This window comes from Phocoena phocoena, chromosome 13 (genome assembly GCF_963924675.1).
Source record: "Phocoena phocoena chromosome 13, mPhoPho1.1, whole genome shotgun sequence".
In the NCBI taxonomy this organism is placed as follows: Eukaryota; Metazoa; Chordata; class Mammalia; order Artiodactyla; family Phocoenidae; genus Phocoena; species Phocoena phocoena.
In genome coordinates this window covers 74,448,597-74,472,699 of record NC_089231.1, presented here as the reverse complement: position 1 = coordinate 74,472,699, position 24,103 = coordinate 74,448,597, and the positions used below count along the sequence as shown (strand labels likewise).

The 24,103-nt window shown below is 40.5% G+C and overlaps 1 protein-coding gene and 1 pseudogene across 1 annotated transcript in view; one reads left to right on the top strand and one right to left on the bottom strand.

Moving 5' to 3' along the window:
- Positions 1 to 3,172: 3,172 nt before the first annotated feature.
- The window catches only part of MAPKAPK5 (MAPK activated protein kinase 5), a 37,783-nt gene continuing 16,852 nt past the window's right edge, over positions 3,173 to 24,103 (bottom strand). Inside the window, exons 8-14 of the mRNA XM_065889405.1 lie at positions 14,841 to 14,921; positions 12,169 to 12,356; positions 9,898 to 10,018; positions 7,231 to 7,361; positions 6,852 to 6,967; positions 5,395 to 5,499; positions 3,173 to 3,546 (exon numbers count right to left, since the gene is read on the bottom strand). Coding sequence (XP_065745477.1) covers positions 3,452 to 3,546; positions 5,395 to 5,499; positions 6,852 to 6,967; positions 7,231 to 7,361; positions 9,898 to 10,018; positions 12,169 to 12,356; positions 14,841 to 14,921 — 837 coding nt within the window. The 3' untranslated portion in view covers positions 3,173 to 3,451. The remainder of the gene's footprint in view (positions 3,547 to 5,394; positions 5,500 to 6,851; positions 6,968 to 7,230; positions 7,362 to 9,897; positions 10,019 to 12,168; positions 12,357 to 14,840; positions 14,922 to 24,103) is intronic.
- Positions 15,186 to 15,733, top strand: LOC136133153 (small ribosomal subunit protein uS5 pseudogene; annotated as a pseudogene).

Here is a 24,103-nt window from a genome sequence, read left to right as displayed (position 1 = left end):
GGAAAAAAGCCCTATTTAACCACATTCCTTGCCCAGTTATTCTCCTTTGCATCATAAGATGAACTAAAGACTCTACATCTTTTATCTTGCATAAAAATAATTTTATATTAAGTCAAATATCTACAATATAAAACCTTCAAAATAAGGGTTATGGCTATAAGTACCACACAAAAATGGAGAAATGCCTTATATAATTCAAAAGAGAATGGAATAGTACTACAAGATCTCAGATATAAGCATGAGAGTAGATCAACTCATTATCCCCAGTTAATAATATTTAATTCCTAATACAGATGAAAAAATTAATCATCTACATCTATCAAGAAAATTAATACTATCATATCACAAACACATTAAAAAATTTATAGCAAAAATGGTGAAATGATTTCCAGCTGGATTTCTTTTCTCCTTGTGTTCTGTATAAGAGGAAAGCCTCTTAAAATTATGTAACTTGGAAATTATCACAGATTTAAGATGTTCCCCTGTGTCTTAACCAAACAGGCAGGGAAAATTTAAGTCATTCTGTGGGACAAAAAAATCAATAATGAAAGACCACTTCTACTTTTTTAAATAAATAAAAATATAATTAAAATCAAATATCCAATTTTCCAGTTCTCAAATTGAGACACATTTTCTTCAATAAATACACACGCACGCAAGCATTCACACACAAGATCTGATTTAAATCATTTGACTTCTTCAACCAATAATTCCTTCAACTTGTTCTATCTCAAATGAATACAAAAACAAAACTCTTTAAAAAGCAGTTCCTCCTATCATATGTTTCAGACAATAAATTTCCCACGTGTTCTCCTATAGCTTATACAATACATTAGCTAGAAAAATACAAAAGTTGTTTCGCATCAAGCAGATTAATAACTATGGTAAAGTCTAAAGGTATTTGAGTAATGGTTTTATAGTAAGCAGAGGGTTAGCAAATCATGTAGGAAAACTGAAGACTCTAACCTCCTGCCTATGAGAACTGTTCTTACAGTGTGAACTTCCTGCAGGTACAGGCATTAGGCCAAAAGAGACAAGGATGATTGTGTTTCACTTCCAGTACATGTGAATGTTTTATTAGTAAACCTGACTGGTAAAGTTAAAGCCTACAAACAAATTCCATAAACAACACTCCACTTTAAAGACCAAACATTGCTGAGTCTTTTGGAAGCTGTTGTTTTGTCAAGGAGCTCTCTGTAGGATAGGACCCACTTTTGAGTTACAACAGCTAGAGCATCCTCCAGGGTATTCACAAACTTTCAGCATGGACCTGTCTGGATACAGCACTCATTTTCACGGCCAGTTTAATTCAGACTAAAGAGACACGGGCAACTGCTGCTCAGAGTAAAAGGAAGAATCTTTTGGATACCCTTTTAGATCATGCCTAAAATTCACCACACAGGGAAGGAAATCATCTTGAGCCTCTAGAAGACACCCAGATAACAAATTTGAGAAGTTAATGGTAGACTGGGCATGCTAGAAGATTCCTCTGAAGAAAAAGAAGAGTAACAAAGTTAATTACTGCCTTTCTCTCCCAAGCGAATACTGAACCTCTACCCTAAGATAAGAAAAATAACAGGTATTCAGTTGTTCCAGAAACAACTGCAGAGTTTTTCCTGATTGTAAGAAGTGATTTTGATTTGTAAGACTGCATTTCACTGAAAAAACAGAATAATTCAACCCTTAATTCAACTCTCAGCTAAGTTTTCTGGTTAGTAAATAAGAAAACATTTTGTTTTTCTCTGCTGCCTGTTTGTTAGATTCTGCCATGTTTAAAAGTACTGAATTCTCGGGCTTCCCTGGTGGTGCAGTGGTTGAGAGTCCGCCTGCTGATGCAGGGGACGCGGGTTCGTGCCCCGGTCCGGGAAGATCCCACATGCCGCGGAGCGGCTAGGCCCGTGAGCCATGGCCTCTGAGCCTGCATGTCCAGAGCCTGTGCTCCACAACGGGAGAGGCCACAACAGTGAGAGGCCCGCGTACCTCAAAAAAAAAAAAAAAAAAGAAAAGTATTGAATTCTCCTTACAGGGTATCCATTTGTAGCAGTTATCAATCACCGAAGATTAGTGAGCCTTACCTCAAAAAATGCCTTGAATTTAAAACTCTCCAAAGTAAAAGGGAACCAATGTGTAAGGTAATTTCTAAGAGATACTTAATGTTTTTATCATATATTCCTACAGTCATTCACACACATATGGGACATACTAAGCAAATGTCACCCTGAAGACATACTCAACAAAGTGGAAGAGTTAGAAAATAAGTGAGCTCTGTGGGGTTGATTTTGATTGAAGAGAATTTGATGGGATGAAACTGAATAACTGAGCCTACTGATCCTTTTCTTCTCCTCTGTGAATTGGAGTTGGCCTATTAGCTCTCCCATTTACCAACACAGAACCACCAATCAAGAACTGCTAAAAAAATAAATAAAAATGGTGTGTTATGGATGCCCATATGTACAACAACAAAGTAGAAAAGCACCCAGCCTTGTTTTCTATTCAAGTATCTGATCTCTGGGCCAGAACCATGCTTCCTGAAAATGAAGGGTGATAAATTAAAATACATGCATCCCAGGGGATGCCACCATGAAACCCAGGCAGAAACGTTAGAGAAAAAGGGTAGCTTTAAGAGAAAAAACTTGGACCATCTTTAGATGCTAACCCAATAGTCCAGTTTTTATGATATGTAACTTTCTCAGAAAAATCATCCCATAAAAGGGGCCAGAAGAACAGGGAAAGGAGATAAGAAGCAATGGAGCTGGTGAGGGCTGCAGGAAAGGGAGAGGACAAAGTAGGATCTCAAAGGAGGTGGGAGGGCTGAAGCTCTGGTTAAACATGAAAAGAATAAACTCAATAGAGAATCCCATTAGATTTAAGAAATACACCAATACCTTTTAAAAAAATATGACAAAAAAGGAATATTACCACTCTTCTCTAGGGAATTAGGGATAAGAGAAATGAGGGCTCAACTCCCTGCCTCTTCCATCATGGGAGGTGGCACCCTGTAACAGGCAAGCAGTCTGCAACATGGATCCACAAAAATTTCTTGGCACCAGAGCTAATCCACTGATAGTGCAGAAAGTAAAATACACAGGGCAATTGAAACCAGATTCCACAGTACTTGATTCAACTGTTTACTAAGGTCAGTATAGTTGGTCCTTTGCCTACCACTGGCAAATGGTTTTTGTATACTTTATTACAAATAAAACAATCCTGCTTGACAATACCATCTGTCAGCTTTACCACATATGACTAAACAATCCTAAAGTAATAATATATTAGGAACTGAGCTTTTCTTAAAAACAAATGAACTATACTATTAGTAAATCCTGTATCTAAATTTATACAGCATCTTTAAGCAATGTGGAAATGAAATTATGATTTATTAATTTACATACAAATTATACATTAATGAATAAATTTTCAACTTGTTAAAAAACAAAGTCTGAAGCTGTCATTATTGGGATTCGTGGGATGTGGTTTGCTCTTCTATCACTTGCTTCACAATTTCTGCCAGTTTTAGTCGATCTACTTTATCTGTGAATCCACGACCTGAAACCCAAAAAAGAAAAAGGTCAGTCTCCAAACTGTTTGGGAGGTGATAAGATTCTTGACAGGGACCCAATAAGGTACATCTCACCAGTATGTGAGGAACCATCACCAACACTGATCAAAAGCAGTTCAACTCCCCCATTTTTCAAGTAGAACTGAGCAGCTTATTAACCTGGCTGTAAAAATCCAATGTTCAGTACAACAGCACAGCAAGAAACCACAAAGAGGGAGAAGTTCTTTGTGATATGTATGTCGACAACAGAACTCATATCCGGACTATATAAAGAACTCCTACACATCTATAAGAGAGATACAACTCAATAGAAAAATGGGCAAAAGAATAGGCACTTAACAAAATCTAAATGGCCAATAAACATTAAAACGTGCTTAAGCTCATAGTCATCAGGGAAAGGCAAAGTAAAATGACACGCAATACCAGTAGTACTTATTAATCAGAATGACTGAAATGAAGAAGACAATAGCAAGGGTTGGTGTGGATATAGAATAACTAGAACCCTCAAACACTGCTAGTCGAAGTGTAAATTGGTACAACCACTTTGGAAAACTGGTGGCAGTACCTACTGAAGCTAAACAGATGAATATCCCCATGAACCAGCAACTCCAATCCTAGATACATAAGAGAAGTGAGTTCATTAAAATATTCATAAAAGATGTACACAAGAGTGTTTATAGCAGTGCTTTCCTTAATGACCAAAACCTGGAAACAACCCATATGTCCGTTCAACAGCAGAATGGATAGATATAAATACAAAAAATATATATGTGTATATATATGGAGAAAAATATATACAGAGAGAATATATATATAGTTACATACATATATATGAGAATGAATTGCTGCTACACACAACAATATGGTTGAATCTCACAAATATAATCTTGACTAAAAGAAGCCAGACACAAAAGAACATAGACTTCTCTGACTCCACTTACATAAAATATAAAACCAGGCAAAACTAATATATACTGCTAGAAACTGGGATCATAATTACCCTTGTGAGGAGGGAGGTAGCAGTTAAAAGAGGGCACATGCTCCACTACATGTTCTAGGTGCCTGTTACATGGGAGTGTTCACTTTGTGAAAATTCATTGGACGTGCATACCTCAAATGTGATCACTTTTCTGTATTGATATTTCAAAATCTTCAAAAATAAAAAAAATCCTAGGGAAGCTAATCTCCTCCAAGTATGGGAATGGCCAGGCTAGCACTTTGGATTTCTCATGTCCAAGAATCAAGCTAGGCAATGAGTTTGCTTCCTTCCCTGAGCATCCTAGACCTTAAGTCTAGTTTAGTCTGCTAAAGTAGAAAGACAATACAAAAGCAGCTCAAAAAACACACCTGTACCTTGTTTGCCTGTGGGGGAAAAAAATTCAAAGAGCAGCAGATTTGGCATTCTCTACTCTTCAGTGAAACAGGTCTTCTCTAAGCTAAGCAGATCAGCAGGGCGGACTCTGTGGTACTTTGCCCTCTTTCTCCCCTTCAGAGTATACTGCTCCTTAATACCCAGTGAACAACAGTTCAGGTATCTGGAAGGAGTTCTGAGATCTGACTGTTTTTTTGCCCAAGTGGTATGTGACGGGGGCTCTGCAGCAATGAATCTGCGACACATAATTCATCTGAACTCTGGAAAACAAGCGAAAGGGCCAGATGTCCAGATATGCCTGGGCAGTTACTGTAGGGCTAACCCCCTGTCCCACAGTATTCCACTCACTCGCCAGCCCTACTTTACCTGAAAACAGTCCCAGCTTAGCCCCCAGAGATCCTACATATTCTAAACACAATTACTTCTCTGCATTCCTGGGGAAAGGCATAATTAAGGCTCCTACCATTCCAGCTGAAGCTTTGCAGAGTATCTCTTAGGAGTTTGCATTCCCGGTTATACTTCCAAGCTTCCTGAACTACTTCATTCAGCTTTTCATCTTCATTCTCTCCTATTGATAAAGATGAAGAAGAAGTTGCATTTTCCTGCAGCATCATGGGATTTTAGTGTCAGAGATGGAAGGACATGAGGTCCAACTTATTGAGAAGTGATGATTAAAGGTGCAAGCTTTACCAGACTATCATTACTTCTAGTCCCTACATTACATGTAGACCAGGGGTCCCAACCACTGGGCCGCACAGCAGGAGGTGAGTGGTGGGCAAGCGAGGGAAGCTTCATCTGTATTTACAGCCACTCCCCATCGCTCACATTACCACCTGAGCTCTGCCTCCTGTCAGCATTATGGTGAGTTGTATAATTATTTCATTATATATTACAATGTAATAATAATAGAAATAAAGCACACAATAAACGTAATGCACTTGAATCATCCTGAAACCACCCCCCCCGCCCCCCGTCCATGGAAAAACTGTCTTCCACGAAACCAGTCCCTGGTGCCAAAAAGGTTGGGGACCACTGATGTAGACCGCTTCTGGTTTCTCAACTCTTCCTGCTCTGACCACCTCACACAAATTCCCTGATGCCCCCAGAGTCTTAGCACTGGGGGATGGGAAATAGGCACCCATAGGATGTCGGACTATTGCTGAGCAAAAGCACCTGGTTAACTTAAGAGACCATGAGCCGGAGGGAGAATAAGGCTGAGTGGGCTACCTTCTTTCTCCTAAGCTCATTTCTTACTTTGGAAGGCTACCTGAGGCACACTAGTAAGCTCCCCTAAAAGCCAAGGAATCTAGGAAGACTGGTCAACTCAACAGTTTCCTGGCCTACTACTTGAAGCATCTCATTCATCTGCTGAGAAAAGCCCATCATACCCCATTAGGTGGAAGGAGAACATACTGAAAAGAGAGCTCTCCCTCGAAAGGACTTCTGTTTAAGTCCCACCCTGCCCATGATACAAGTAGCAGCCAGGGCCGCTTCTGAACTTGAGAGATCGTCTCTTTATATTCACAAGTTAATGACAGCCTTGTACTCTAAGGGCTCTGGATATGGTGTTTCCCAACCCTCCTGACCTTCCCAACCTAATCCTGACCCTGTTCACATTTTTCATCCTCTATCCTGTAATCTCATTAACAAACTAGGAAAATACAAAATTACGTGCTGTGTCTGACGCTGGCAATTAAACCGAAACTAGAAATTTTACAGGAAACCAAAGGTGGGTCAGAGCCTCACTTTTCTGAGTTCCCACCGTCCATTCTTTTCAGTGGGCACAAACTGTATAATGTACTTATTTTCTTATAACACAAAGATGAAACAGACAACTTCAAATTAAGCCACTCCTTTAGTCATGTGCATGTGTGCACACACAGACACGCACAGAGCATTCATAAATGGTGTGACCTTTACCAGCCTGGGGGAGAATACACTGAGCAATCACATCTCGGAGCTTTTCCAAGGCAACATTTGAATCCTCGGCTCCATTCTCACGGTCGTGGATATAAACACCATCCTTTGGCTTGGTGCTTTAGAAGTTTGGGAGAGAGGTAATAACAAGGTGAGACTCCAAAACCCAACTCTTAACAGATGTTAATGCTAAACATAAGGAACAGATTTTTCAGATAAATAATTAACTATAGAGTATCTCCAACTTCTGATGCTATTTAAAGAACATATCCTTTCCACCCTCTTAAGAGACAAAAAAGGGCAGACCCCTGGCTGACCTTTCAGAACCCTGTACTCAACCACACCAGCCATGAGGGAGAACTGAAGAAATAAGCTCAGTTACCCGAGTAATTTCCTCTTCCTTAGAATGGGGTTGTTCACAGAGTGCAGGGGTTTGAGGCTGACTTTCAGGTCCTGGATTCGCATGTTGGCCAACTGTTCTGCATGGGCCTGTTGGATTCCTGCAACCACCGCCTGAATGCAAACACTGTCATCAGTTTTCCACATTCTGGGCACCTAAAAAGCCAATCTAAGACAGTGGGAAGGAGAATCACAAAGAACTAAGGTGGCAATTTCATTCTTATGCTGGCAGTATACAAATTTTGATAAGGCAGAGGACTCTTCCCCATGGATCAGCAGGGCCCAGGGAATACCAGGCCAACAGCTAGCCCTTCTTTCCTGTGGGCTGACAGAAATGCAAGTAAGAAATACTAACAAGGCTCATACTCACAGTCACTGGCAAGGGCAAGTGTAAAGAGAGTCATACATGTACATCAGGGGAAAAGCTAGCAGGCTGCCGCCTGAGAAGCCTCCCTGACTGGCATTTACTCACTGCCCCCATGGTGTAGACAGTCACCTTAGCCCTGATGGCTCAGAACCCCAAGCATTTCACCTGGTGAGCATAGCAGACCCTCACAAACTGATCTATAAGCCAGTCAATTAATTTACAATGAGAAATAATTGTCATAAGGTCTAGCACTCTTCAAGTCTGTCTTTATGACCAGTGCGATCTCTCACTACGGGCAGACCAATAAGGGAAGGCAAATAATCAGAAATGGCTTTGTAAGAATGAGACGATCCCACTTCTGTATTAAAAAAAAAAGACAAACTCCATGAGTGTGTGTGTGTGTCTCCCCAGAAAAAGATCAGGAAGAATACACCAAGCCATAGGTCACCTCACCTCTGAGGGGTGAGACTGAGGCAGGGTAATGAAAGGGAACTTTTGCTTTTTATTTTATATACCTCCGTGTTGTTTGAATTTCAACAACAAAATTTGACAATTTACAAAAATAGTTCCTTGGTAAGCATGCAATTAGATCAGGAAGAGTTTGAACTCATTTAAGAGAACTATACTAACTGGCCCTGGCTACACGCCCCCAGACCCTTGAATCTATTTCCTTATCCGTGACAGCCCGACCAAAAAGATGAGAACACCTCAAGGTTGTGAGCTCAGGCTCCATCTCTTAGGCACAGCTTAGATGGACACTATTCAGTTTCTGCATATGTGGACATTTTTTCTACACTTCCAAAGTTGACCAGCCTGCATCTTGACCACATCATTTCTTTAAAAATGGGAATACACTGTCACATTGCAGTTCCATCTTATAGGCCCAGGAGCTACTCCTCCTCATTAAGAAGACTATGCATATCCATACTTGGCTGATTCATTATACACTAATCTTAAAGTAACTCCAGAAGGCAATCTTATTTCTCCATTTCAAGATCTTGAGGAAAGCCACAATGTAACACTCAATTGCTGACAACCAGAGGGTATAAGTAATCCTTTTGTATTCTGGACTGACCAAACAAACCATTTCTGGACTACTGGGCACATTTAAACCAGGAAGACAACTGCACACAAATCAGAGATAGCAGAAAACTCTGTTCCTTCTAGCTCTCCTTTCTCTCTCATACTCCAGCTAAACTAAGGGAGGTCTTAGCATTCTTTTTTCCTATTCGCTTACATTTCAACTCCATCCCTTCTAAGTCAGTAACACTCAAGTCTGTGTCACTGCCTTTCCCTCTCAGCCACATTCTGATTCCACACCACACATCCATCTACCACCTTAAACAATATCTAAAACCTAAGAGACTTCCCTTCACCCAAAACCAGCCTCATTCCTGATTTCCCTCTGTCAATGGTGTCACCAGATATGCCCACTGTCCCCTTATATCCAGTCAGTCACCAAAAATTGTAGAAATTTGTCTTCAAAAATATTGAGCCTATTCATTCATCTCTACTTCTCTGCTCCTAGAGCAGCTTCTCAGCTTCTAGATTATTGTAAAAGTATTAGGTTGGAAAGTCTGCAAGTCTGACTAACCATCTCTAAACACCTTCCCTGTGGCAAATCTCTTCTCAAAAATCTACAATAGCCTCTCAATTATGTCCTACTAAGACTTAAACCCCTCTGTCTACTTTCAAAGCCAGGTCGGCCACACCCATTTTACCAACTTCCCATCAATGAAGTCAGGCTTCATTACATGTAAAGGGGTTAAACATGTAAAGGGGTTAAGAAATGCCACACAACAGTTAATAATTGTGATGGTTTTTGCCTTCTCTTTGGGAACCCTTCCCTAATTACAGCCCTTCAAAGATGTTCTCTTTTTCTGAATTTCCATAGCATTCACAGAAAATTTAGCATGCAAAAGCTCTGATGTCTGAAAATGTTCCCTCTTTGTTTTGTGTTTATTGGTCTTTCCAACCAGTCTTGTTTAAACTCCTTGGGCAAAAGAACGGTGTCTGATACTGCTCTGGGCCCCCAACCCCATAGCACAAATATGAAGGACAGTCCTTTGAGTGTTCCCTTAGTGTATTTACCAGGCCTTGATCTGGTCTTTTACGGAAATAATCTCTTTATTTCCAATCCTGATCTTTGGAAGACCAGAGATATTTCTCTGGGAAAGACTGTGTGCTCTGCATTGTTTTGCCTTTAACCCCTCATTGAGTCAAGCCTCAGCATTCCTTCCCAACACAGCCTTTTTGGCCAACAAAATAAGCATCATTCAAAACCTTATCCATCATCAGTTGAGCAGAGGGTAGCACATTATCCAGGGCCTCAGTTGAGTTGAGCCAGGGGTGATCCAACACTCCCTCGATGGTAAGTCTTTCCTCTGGTTTGACCTTCAAGAGCCTGTGGAGAAAAGGCCAACAGGGCTGCCATGCAGTTGCTTCCAGAGGCCGGGAAGTTCCTGGGTCTGGCTCTAACCAGCTCCAGCTTCTGACTTTCCACCAACTCTTATAAGCCTAGGCTTTCTATTTGCAGGACAGAGGTGGGGCTCTCGTCCCTAACCGTTAGTTGTGAGGGCACTCTGTCCTTAGGCAGTTCTTTCTATACTAAATAAATTGAGATAAGAATGGTAGGAAAAGGCTTAGTCCAGTGATACCTCAGACTGAGTTCTAGGTTCAGTAAAGTAATCTTACATATGGCTTACAGTTCCTGAGACACTGAATCCCCAGACTAATGTTTCTAGGACAGTGGGCTATAATTTCCAAAAGGGACTCAAAGTGCTCTTTTGGCTAACAGTGACTGTAGAATTAGTCGAGGGGTCATACGGTTCTGAAAATCCAGGTTGCTACTTGTGATAAAACTCTTGTCACCATTTGGCAGGACATGAACCCTTTATTCCAAAGACATTCAAAAGCTAAAAATCTAGGGTTTCCCTGGTGGCGCAGTGGTTGAGAGTCCGCCTGCCGATGCAGGGGACACGGGTTCGTGCCCCGGTCCAGGAGGATCCCACATGCCGCGGAGCGGCTGCGCCTGTGAGCCATGGCCGCTGAGCCTGCGTGTCCAGAGCCTACTGCTCTGCAACGGGAGAGGCCACAACAGTGAGAGGCCTGCGTACCGCAAAAAAAAAACAAACAAAAAAAACCCACACAAAACAACAACAAAAAGCTAAAAATCTAATCTCTGAGAAGGGGATGGCATTTCCTTCTAAGCCTAATGTATTGTTCTGTACCATCGGCTTTTTGACCATAGTTCTTTACATCTTGTACATTTATCCTAATGCAATTCCTAGCTCACCCCAGCATGTTCCCTGGGCCTCTTACAGCACCTTCTTCCAAATACATAGCCTCCCATTCCAAACATCAGAGTCAGGACAACGTGCCTACTTGCTCTTTCATGTTCTCTGTAACCTTTTGGATCATTGTGAACAAACAGCTTCAGATTCTAAAGAAAGGATTATTTAGAAAAGAATCTCAATGCTGAAAGAAGATAATCAATGTTGCTCTAGGGAGAGGAAATATATTCTACAGAACTGCAAAGAACCAATTAGAGGATACTGATATTTTGGTTAAGTAACTGAGAATACAGCAGGGAAAGAGCATAGGAAGACAAATGATGATTTAAACATTGCCTCCACCCTCCTAAAAAACTTTCACCTGTATATTTTAGAAACTAGTCCCTTTTTGAATACATAAACACCTAACCAACAGAACAAGCTCACTTCTGAAAGAGAGTAATCTCCATACAGAAACAGCTGTACTGTTAGGAGACAGTTCCCAGGTACTGCCCTTTTAATGCTTATCTTTATCGCATTACAGATGAAGAAACTGAAACCAAAAGAGGAAAAGTTACTCAGTGAAGAACAAGCAGTAGGATACCAGAACAGCGTCCAAGTTCCAGTCAGCTAAGCCTCTGACACAGGTGGGTAGAAAAAGCAAAGACACCTCATATTTAGGTCTGACTTCTTTCTTAGTGCTCTAGCTAATTTCTCCAAAGGACTCTGAATGTCAAGTCTCCATCATCCATTCACTACCCCTAATTCTTCTAAATCTTTCCATCTTAATATACACCAGAGCAACCAACTAGCAGTAGGAAGGGCAGGAGGTGGGGTCCAGGCCCCGCACAACCAATCACACACTCCCACAGCAGCTAAGGAATGAAAAGCCAAAAGCATCATGGTCATTTTAGCACCCCAGTTCAGTTCCTGGAATCATGTCTGTCCCAAATGACCGGCCTCCGTGCAGGAAGGGTACACCAGGGGGGTTACCATTTAAGGTCCTAAATTAATGCTCACAGATACAATGGCTACCAAGGGACCTGGATTCAACCCTAAGGACAAATTCTAGGAGTGCAACAGGAGGGAGCAAAGCTCCAATTTCACCAAGGTGTGGACACTGAGAACTCTCATCTCAGGCTCCAGGGAAAATTTTCTGTGATGCTAAAATGAGAAGGAACATGCCTGGGAAACAAATGACTTTCCTTTACCCAACATTCCTTTGTGTTCCACCACTTTTAAGGCCTCCCTGGCCTCCCCCCGCAGTGGCCTGGGGACTCACTTCCTCACAACATCTTTGGCCATCTCTGAGATCTGGCTCCACTCTTCCTCTGGGAACTCAAAACTGCCTGTCATGATCTTTCTCCGCATATCCTTTGGGATAGTCCGGCTGTGGTGTCTGGAGTAAAAAGGAGGGTATCCGCACAACATCACGTAGATAATCACCCCTAGGGACCACAAGTCACAGCTCTGAAAGCAAAAAGAACATGGTCACTCACAGCAGAGGCACAGCTCTAAAATAAAGTCCCTAGGACTGACCCAGAAACAGCCCCTGATATACACAGGCTGATATCTCTGAGAATCACTTCACAGAGACTGTAAAAGCTTCAGGAAGTCTTAAGAGAATTAACCATTCTCTCCTTATTTGTTACGTGCTACCAACACTACACGTGTGCACACCATATATACAAGGCCAGTCTGGGGTAAAATAGTCACTTATTCTCACTGTTTAGGCCCAAGCTGCTACCTGATTATTGGGTACAGATGTAGGATACTTTGTCCCCAGCCAGAAAAGTGATAGCTATAAGCCAGCTGGTTGTGAAACATTTACTCTGTCCACCTGGGCAGGGCTGAGGGTGCAGGAACAAAGCAGCTAGGACACAGGTGGGCTGACTCTATAAAACAGCACAAGTCATTTTATAAAGGCCCAAAGCAGTCTGACAAAGCTTAGGGATAGGCACTGCAGGGAAAAACAGGAAGCTAAAAGCAATCCTTTGGCCATGAAGGACTCACTGTGCCCATTTGCAAGACCATTCTTGGGGAAGATATTCTGAACGAAACAAAACTGCCACCAACTACCATGTCTGTAGATATTAAGGCGATTTCATGGCCTGTAGTCACAGCATGCTTATTAATAAAGGACTCCTATTTTAATTAAACGTAGCTCTACCTGCCTCGGAAACTGGGTCCTCAGAGGCTTCAACACAGAGGCTTGTCCTCCTGAATTGCAGGACAAAAGCAGTGTCCACCTGAGAAAGGCAGCCCAGGGAACCTGCCACTGTGGCCACACGCTCCTCACACCACAGCTGTGCGCTGCTCTGAGTGAAGCCTGGAAAATGAGGTGTCTCAGGTACTCTCAGCCATGTCTTGGCATCATACTAGTAGACATTTATAGATGACATGACCCATGCTGTAGAACATACTTATAAAATTATAGAGGTGGAGAGAAATCTTAAAAAATAGTTCACATGAGGAAACTGATACTACAGAGATCTTGTCATCTCTAAGGTCATCTGTCAAGAGTGAAACTAAGTGCACCACCAACATCATACAGCTGAATGGTGGTGGAGTCACAGCAAGTCACCTGGCCTACTGCCTCTTTTTCTTTTTCTTTTTAATTAACGTTGATGTATTTATTTAACTTTTGAAATTTTAACTACATCTTTTTACTTTATTTTTATTTAAAAAATTATTTGTAAATGTAGCAGTCAGTGTTCACTTAGTTGCCAATATAAAGATTATAACTAGACCAACATATATACACATTCAAAAGTAATATGAACTTATTTCAATATACTACTCATCTGTGGAGTGTAAATTTTATGAATGCCATGCTAATTCACAAACACCACTAGATTCACAAAATGGAACAGGAAGAGGAGAAAAAAATAGTACTGGGAAATAATGTATCACACAAGAATCCATTGTATTCATGATGAGAAGACCGTATCAAGTAAATTAATATCTCTGTTAGCTAAGTGCTTCTACCACTCAATTCCTGTCTGCACTGGGAAGCAGGAAGCAGTTTCTGACTGACTATAATCAGCACAGCCCTCACTTCCAACCTTCACTATATAAGGGCACAGCTGCCTACAGTTTTGCAAGTAGATCAAGATGATGTGGAGCAGTTCTTACTTGGGGACTGAACAGTGTTAATCATGAAAGTAGTTGTTTAGCGTTCTGGTCATGCTGTGCCAGTGCCAGCGCCAATGCAAGTGGAGGGTCCTGAGTGCCACAGAAGCCTGTGTGTTCTTCGATATGTATGCCTGCATGTGTGCACGCACATGCATTAGGAATATGTGGGGCCCTCTAAAGGTGTGGGACCAGGAAGAGCTGGCCTGCCTTTCTACCATCCTCAGCTCCCTCTCTACCATCTATATCACCTGGAGTCCCCAAGCAGCATCATTTTCTTCTGATCTACTCAGTGACTCCAGGACCTCTAGGACCTGTTTCAAGAGGCCCTAAACCTCTCATACTTTAGAACAGAGAAGCTTGATGTGTAGGCTACTGATTAAGAACTGTGAAGTACCAGGTAACACTTGGGAGCACTTGCTATGTGTACTAGACACTGTTCTAAGTTGGGTATTTTATGGGGTTAGAAAGAATGGCACCATAAATAGACAAATAATATTCTCTGAAATGGCCTCCACCTCAAAAAAGCAAGACAAACATATCTTTAAATGTGATCAGTGGACTGTACAGCTAGCCAAATATATAACCTCCAGGTGACCATAGCCTTTGGTTCCTGCTGTAAAACCTAAACTGGTATGAATCTTATTTCATCAGACAAATACTTGAATTCCACTCTTCTGCATATGTGGCTGCTTTCAGCCTCTTGGGCAGCAATATTAAGGGATAAGAATGGAATTTGCCACCTTCCCAGAGAGCCACAAACACCTCATAGGAGAAGAGGGGCTACACCCAAGGGGTAAAGATTAGTATCTCCTCTCCTACCTTGTTATAAGTGTAGGGTGTTGGCGAGGTAGGTATGATGCCAGATTTCTCCTTCTGATGCCTTCTCTGTGCCTCCAGTACCTGTCAGAGTTATACCAAAGGGGACAGTTTACTGAAAATCACACCAGCGACCTGCAGCTTGAGACAGACTGCTGGAAGGCTGAAGAGGGTAGTCACTGGCAGTCAACAATCAACAACTGAAAAAACTCTACATAAATACTTTCAAAAACCTTTTTCTTTCTTGGAATCAGCAATTTATCAGTGTTTGCCGAGGTCAAGGACATGAAGATTAAGTCCCTGAAGGAGATTTATCTCTTCTTCCTCTCGATCTGAGGTTACTTTTCCCTAGAGGAGTCCCTTATGCCTTTGAAAGCAGTGAAAGCAGAATGGTGCTGGCCAGCAGTTCAGGTTCGAGGTATTTGTTGCCATGAGGGACTGTAATAGTCACATGGGTCTGGGTGTTAAGTGCTCCAAGGAGGTAACCACTGCCATCCACAGGGCCATCCTCCTGGCCAACCACTCCGCTGTCATGGGTAATGGGACTCCTGGAAACACAAGATTGGCAAACCCCATACAGTTCCTTGAAGGTGACAGGATACTGCAGCTCTCTGCTGGTATGCTTCATCCTTGCACCCAGATCCACTGCTAGTGTCTTGGTCTTCGTGGCCACAAAGCTGCTGCTGACAGCAGGCACTGAAAACTGTTACACCTTGGTCAGCGGCTGCACAGCCTCATTGGGCAACTTTACCAAGGCCACCTTCGATGCCACCTCTAAGACCTACAGCTATCTTACACCTGACCTCTCGAAGGGGACTGTGCTCACCAAGGCTCCCTATCAGCAATTCATTGACCATCTTGTGTTGCACAAGGCTTGTGTTTTCACACAAGAATAATAAAGTGAATTAATTAAAACTGAAAAAGAAAATACCACTTATGAGAGCATAAAAAATTAAGAATTGGGCTTCCCCGGTGGCGCAGTGGTTGAGAGTCCGCCTGCCGATGCAGGGGACAGGGGTTCATGCCCCGGTCCGGGAAGATCCCACATGCCGCGCAGCGGCTGGGCCCGTGAGCCATGGCCGCTGAGCCTGCGCGTCCGGAGCCTGTGCTCCGCAACAGGAGAGGCCACAACAGTGAGAGGTCCGCGTACCGCAAAAAAAAAAAAAAAAAAAAAATTAAGAATAAATCTAAAAAGACATGTGAAAGACCTGTACATGAAAACTATACAAATATTGCTGAGCAAAACCAAAGACAAAAATACAGCTGGCTTATGGGTCAGAGGGCTCAATATTGTTATGATGTCAGTGATCCCATACTGAACTATACGTTTAAAACAACCCTAGTCAAAATCCTAGCATGTTTTTTTGTAGAAGTAAACAGTCAATTCTAAAGTTCATATGGAAATGCAAAGAAATTTGAATAGCCAAAACAACTATGAAAAAGAAGAACAAAGTTGGAGGGCTAAAACTACCTTATCTCAAAAATTATTAAAAAGTGTCAATAATCAAAACAGTATGGTATTAGTGTAAAGACAGACAAAGAGATCAATGGAACAGAGTGGAAAATCCAAAAATAAACCTACACATATACATTCAACTGATTTTTGACAAAGGCTCAGAAGCAATGCAGTAGAGAAAAGATAGTTTTTCAACAAATGGTACTGGAACAACTAGATATCCAAATGCTAAAAAATGAACTTGGATCCATACCTCACACATTATACAAAAATTAACTCAAAATGGATCACAGACCTAAATGTAAAGTCTAAAATTATAAAACTTGTAGCATAAAATCTTTGTGATCTTGAGTTAAGACAGATTTCTTGGATAGAAAACCAAAAGCAGAGTCCATAAAATTTTTTTTAAAAATTAACAAATTGGCCTTCACACCAAAATTAAAATCTTTTGCTCTTCAGAAGATGTTGTTACCACCTTACATCAGTCAGAATGGGCATCTTCAAAAAGTCTACAAATAGGGACTTCCCTGGTGGCACTGTGGTTAAGACTGCACGCTCCCAATGCAGGGGGCCCAGGTTTGATCTCTGCTCAGGGAACTAGATCCCATTTGCATGCCGCAACGAAGAGTTCATATGCCACAACTAAGGAGCCCACCTGATGCAACTAAAAAGCCCAAGTGCTGCAACTAAGGAGGCTGCAAGCTGCAACTAAGGAGCTGGTGAGCTACAACTAAGGATCCCACCTGCTGCAACTAAGACCCAGCACAACCAAATAAATATTTTTTAAAAATCTACAAATAATAAATGCTGGAGAGGGTGTGGAGCAAAGGGAACCCTCCTACACTGTTGGTGGGAATGTAAATTGGTGCAGCCACTATGGAAAATAGTATGTAGGCTCCTTAAAAAACTACAAATAGAGTTACCATATGATCCTGTGATCCCAATCCTGGGCGTATATCCAGAAAAGATGAAAACACTAATTTGAAAAGATATATGCCACCCAATGTTCACAGTAGCACTATTTACAATAGGCAAGACATGGAAACAACTTAAATGGCCATCGATAGAGGAATGGATAAAGACGATGTGATAGACACACACACACACACAGAGGAATATTACTCAGCCATAAAAAAGAATGAAGTAATGCCATTTGCAGCAACATGGATGACCTAGAGATTATCATACTAAGTGAAGTCAGACAGAGAAAGACAAATATCATGTGATATCACTTATATGTGGAATCTAAAAAAGTGATACAAATGAACTCATTCACAAAAGAGAAATAGACTCACAGACTTAGAAAACTAACTTATGGTTATCAAAGAGGAAAGTGGGGGAGAGATAAATTGGGAATTTGGGATTAACAGATACCCACTACTATATATAAAATAGATAAACAACAAGGACCTATTGTATAGCACAGGGAACTATATTCAATGTTTTGAAATAACCTATAATGGAAAAGAATCTGAAAAAGTATATATACATGTGTGTGTGCGTGTGTGTAACTGAATCACTTTGCTGTACACCTGAAACACCGTAAATCAACTATGCTTCAATTTTTAAAAAAAGAAAAAAAAAAGACACTGTTAAGAGAATGAAAGATAAGCCACAGACTGGAAGAAAAATCTTTCCAAAGCATATATCTGATAAATGACTTACATCCAAAATATATTTTAAAAACTGTAAAATTCAGCAATAAGAAAATAAACAATCCAATTTAAAATATGGGGAAAAGATCTGATCCGATACTTCACCAAAGAAAATATACAGACAGCAAAGAAGCACCATGGATGCTCAACATCATTAGTTATTAGGGAAATGCAAATTGAAACCACAATGAAATACTGCTACATAGTCACTAAAATGGCTAAAAAGACTGTCCAGGGGACTTCCCTGGTGGCACAGTGGTTAAGGCTCCATGCTCCTAATGCAGGGGGCCCGGGTTTGATTCCTGGTTAGGGAACTAGATCCCACATGAATGCTACAACTAAGGAGCCCATGTGCTGCAACTAAAGAGCCAGCAAGCTGCAACTAAGGAGCCCTCGAGCCACAACTAAGGAGCCTGCCTGCCTCAACTAAGGAACCCACGTGTCACAACTAAGGAGCTGGCGAGCCTCAACTAAGGAGCCCATGAGCCACAACTAAGAACCCTACCTGCTGCAACTAAGACCCAGAGCAACCAAATAAATATTAAAAAAAATTAAAATACATAAATAAACAAAAAATAAAAAGACTGTCCATACCAAATGCTAGTAAGAATGTGGAGGACCTGAAACTTTCATACACTGCTGATGGGAATGTAAAATTGAACACCACTTTGGAAAACAACTTGGCAGTTTCTAAATAAGTTAAATACATCTACCACATGATCTAGCCATTCCACTCTAGGTATTTACCAAAGAGAAAAGGAAATAAATGTCCATCCAAAAACCTGTGCAAAAATGTTTGTAACATGTTTATTTTTAACAGCCAAAAACTGAAAACAACCCAGATGTCCATCAATAGATGAGTGGATAAACAAACCATGGTATATCCACATAGTGGAATACTTCCCAGCAGTAAAAATGAAAGAACTATTGATACATGCAATAACATGGATAAATCTTAAACGTAATTTTGCTGAGTGAAAGAAAACCCCCCCAAAAGAAAATACCATATGATGTGCTACTTTATATATAAATCTACAGAAAATGCAAACTAATCTATAATGACAGAAAGCAGATCAACTGCTGCCTGGCAATGAAGGGAAAAACAGAGAGGCAGGGAAGGATTTCAAGGGGCACAATAAAATTTTGGGGGGTGACAAATACGTTCATTACCTTGACTGTGGCGATGGTTTAATGAGTGTGTATGTGTATGTCAAAACTTATAAGTTGTGCAAGTTAAATATGTATAGTTTATCATGTATCAATTACATCTCAATAAAAAAAATTTTTAAAAGAAGGCTTATATAAAACAAATCTCGAAAAGAATAAGCACCAGCTATATATATGTATATATATGTGTATATATGTGTATATATATATATATATATATATATATACGCACACACACATACACACACACACATATATGTATGTATGTATGTATATATATATATATATATATATAAATGACATGCTGGCCATGATGGATTAACCAGTACAACTTGCGTTTCTACCATACACAACTAGAATATTGGACAAAATATAAAAAATACCTTTTCTGCCACTGAATAGGCAATAAATACAGGTCAGTGAACCCTGAGAGAGAGCAAGCAAATGTGGGAAGTCCAATGAACTACCAAAAGGCACTTTGTGGAATGCAGTTCAGGGAAAGAGAATCTAAGCAGGGCACAGGGGGCTCACGGAGTTCAGCAGTGTGGCTGAAATTAGTGGAGCAGAGTATTAACTGTGGGGAAGGTACACAAAAATCTGCGTAAGGGTCCCTTTGAGTCCAGCTAAATAGTAAGCTGCACATAGTAGAGCAAGACTCCATGAAGCCAGGGAAGCAACCAGGTGCTGTAATGACTACTGGAGCTGTAAGCTAACTAATTCCCAGATGTCACACAAGTCCAGGAGGTATCTGAGCTCCAACTAGCCAGAGTAAAGAGACCTCGCTGAACATGTGTGGCATCAATAGAGGACCCAGAAGTGATTCATCTGGGGAGTAGGGTTGAAGTAGCCCTAGAATAAATCCTGTTCTAGACTTGCCCTGACAGAACTTAAAAATGAGTTTCAAAACAATCAAGCTAATCCACAAGTAACTTAACCACTCGCCAAACCAATCTTTAATACTCTTCAATGACAAAATCCAGACATTCATCAACATAATATTATAAGATCCAGCATCCAATCAAAATTTATTAGACATGCAAGGAAGCAGAAAAATGTTATCCAGAGCCAGGAAATGGGATCTATAGCCAGGAAGGAAAAAATCAATCAACAGAAGCAGACTCAGAAATGACAGATGATGCAATCAGCAGACAAGGATTTAAATAAATTATTAAATATGCTGAGGTACTTAAAGGGAAACATTAACAAAATGAGAAGATAAACAGATTATATAAATCTGAAGTGAGGAAATTCACAGATTAGACAATGCAGAAGAGTCATGAAATTGAAGACCTAGCAATAGAATCTAGCCAAAGTGGAGCACAGATATCAAAAAAAATGAAGGAAAAAAAAAAAAAGATCAGAACCTCAATGCTCAGTGTGTGATCTAACATACATATAACTGGAGTCTCGTTAAAATGGCACAGAGAGGACAAGCACAAAAATATTTGAATAAATGTCTGAAAAATTTCCTAAATTGGTAAACACCATAAACCGACAGATCCAAGGAGCTCAATAAACCCCTAGCAGGAAAAACAAACACCCATACTATAATCAAACGGCTGGGACTGCTGTTTCTGTCTAGGATGTAGAGAGCTGGAAAGGGTGTCACTCTCACCCTAACAGCAAGAAAAATCCAGATAAACTATAAAATCATCACTTTTCTTGAACTTATCAGAGGTCTCAAAGCAACAAAGTATTCTTGTCCCTTCCAAGAAGAGACAACACATAAAGACTGGCTCATCTGTGACAGAGCCCAGGAGAAAGCATTATAGCATGCCATAAGCATAAAAAGAAATTGGCTAAATTTTTAACGAATTGCTAAAGGCAAAGTTGGGGCTAGCAGACCCCTTAGGAGCCATGGAAACAAGGGGCATTCGCACCCACTTGCATGCTCTTCTGCTCTTGAGACTCAAGAAAAGAGGACCTGACCAAGACTGAGGCTGGTTCAGAAAAGAGATACCTCTCCACCCATCGTTGCCATCACCCTCCATCAGGCTAGCAAGCACCAAGTAATAAGTAACAGCAGTCCACTGTTAGTGGCAGAAAAAGACTGTGAAGCAAAAGCCCCTCTGAGGCAGAGGCACACAGCCAATGCCAAAGATAAAGATGGAGAAGAAACACAAAAAAACACACAAACCTGTGGCACCCCAAACCCCACCCTAAGCACAAGGTAACAAGAGAGGAATCTCAAGCCAGTGACACAGTAAAAATAACAATAGCAACAACAGAGCTCACACTAAGCTCAACTCCTAAGTAGACTGACTCAATTCCCTACTCCCATACTAAAGGACTAACTGCAGAAGCAGCAAGCCGACTTCCAGACTTCCACCTCCATCTCTACAGATCCTACAAAGATTTAAAAGGTTAATAAGGGATTATCATAATTTTATGCCAATAAATTAAAAAACAGTCAAATTTCTTAAAGACACAAATTACTAAAACTGGCTCAAGAAGAAATATAAAAATTCAATAGACCTATACCTATTTTTAAATTGATTACATCATTAAAAATCCACAATGAAAACTCCAAATTACCAATCTTACAAAAACTGTTTCAGAAAATAAAGGAGGAAGACACATTTCCCAACTAATAGTATGATGTCAGCATTATTACCCTGATACCTTGAAACAAGGCAAAGACATTATGGAAAGGATTATGGACCAATATCGCTTTTGTTAAAAAACACAAAATCCTTAACAAAATATGAGCAAAACAAATCAATCATTATGACTGAGTTTTATCTTAGGAATGTAAGATTGGTATAATGCCTGAAAATCAATTAATTCATCATATTAACAAAATAAAGAAGAAAAAATATATCATCAGTTCAATAGATGCAGAAAAAGCATTGGGTAAAATTTAACACATTCCCTTTCAGTAAACTAGGAACAGAAGGAAACTTCCTCAACCTGATAAAGGACATCTACAAAAAACATAACAGTTAATATCATACTTAATGGTGAAAGACTGAACATTTTTTCTGTAAGATCAGGAACAAGGCAAGGATGTCTGCTCTCATCACTTATATTCAACTGGTAGTTCTAGCCAACACAATAAGGGAAGGAAAAGAAATAAAAGGCAAACATACTGGAAAGAGCAAAGTAAAACTATCTTTATTCACAGATGACATGACTTTGTATGTAGAAAATCTTAACAAATCTATTAAAAAATCTACTAGAATTAATAAGCGATTTAGGCAAGATCCCAGGATTCAAGGGATCAAAAATCATTTATTTCTCTACAAACTATAAACAAACAATTGGAAAATGAAATTTTTAAAAATATCATTTCCAATAATTTCCATAAACATAAAATATAGGAAAAAATTTAAGAAAATAGGCATAAAACCTATACACTAAGAAATATAAATGTTTCTGAGAAAAATGAAAGACCTAAATAAATGGAAAGATATACCGTTTGGGCTTCCCTGGTGGCACAGTGGTTGAGAGTCCGCCTGCCGATGCAGGGGACACGGGTTCATGCCCCGGTCTGATGCCGCGGAGCGGCTGGGCCCATGAGACATGGCCTCTGAGCCTGCACGTCCGGAGCCTGTGCTCCGCAACGGGAGAGGCCACAACAGTGAGAGGCCCGCATACAGATAAAAAAAAAAAAAAAAAGATATACCACGTTCATTAAATAGAAGACTTTATATTGTTAAGATGTCAATTCTTTCCAAATTCATCTATAGATTAAATACAATTCAAATCAAATCCCAGGAGGCTTTTCTGTCATAGAGAATTGAATTCTAAAATTTACAGAGAAATGCAAAGGATCCAGAATAGTGAAAACAATTTTGAAAAAGAATACATTTGAAGGACTTATTACACTATCTGAGGTCAAGACTTACTATAGGTCAAGATTTAATATAAAGCTACAGTGATCCAGATGATATATAGACATATGTATCAAATAAACAGAATAGAGCCTAGAATAGACCAACACATATATGGTCAACTGATTTTTGACAAAACTGCAAAATAATTCAATTTGACAAAACTGTAAGGTAATTCAATGAGGCAAGGATAGTCTTTTCAACAAGTGATATGGAAACAACGACATCCATAAGGGAAAAAAAGAAGCTTGACCCTTTACACACACACACACACACACACACACACCCCTCAAATGGATCACAGTCTAAAATGTAAAAGCTATAACTATAACCTTTAATAAGAAAACATGAGAAAATCTTCATCTCCATAGATATGGAAAGACTTCTTAGGAACAAATAGCACTAACCATTGAAAAAAAATTGGTGAATTGGACTTGATCAATATTTAAAACTTCTACTATCCAAAAGATCATTAAGAAAACTGATGGGGACTTCCCTGGCGGTCCATTGGCTAAGACTCTGTGCTTCCAATGCAGGGGGCATGGGTTCGATCCCTGATCAGGGAACTAAGATCCCACATGCCATGTGGCACGGCCAAAAAAAAAAATGAAATGCAAGCCACAGACTGAGAGAAATATTCATAATACATATGTTGTAGGCAGGATAATGGCCTCCCAAAGAAGTCCTGTCCTAATCCCTGGAATCTATGAATATGTTACCTTACATAGCAAAAGGGACTTCTAAGATTTGATTAAATTAAGGATCTTGAGATGGGGGATTATCCTGGATTACCCAGGATAATCTGACCAATTATCCTTGGTCAGAGTCAGAGAGACTGGAAGATGCTACCTACACTGCTGTCTTTGAAAATGGAGGAAGAGGCCACAAGTCAGGGCTTCCCTGGTGGCGCAGTGGTTGAGAGTCCGCCTGCCAGTGCAGGGGATACGGGTTCGTGCCCCGGTCTGGGGGAATGCCGCGTGCCGCGGAGCAGCTGGGCCCGTGAGCCATGACCGCTGAGCCTGCACGTCCGGAGCCTGTGCTCCGCAATGGGAGAGGCCACAGCAGTGAGAGGCCCGCGTACCGCAAAAAAAAAAAAAAAAAAAAGGGGCCACAAGCCAAAGAATGCAGGTGGCCTCAGAAGCTGAAAAGGCAAGG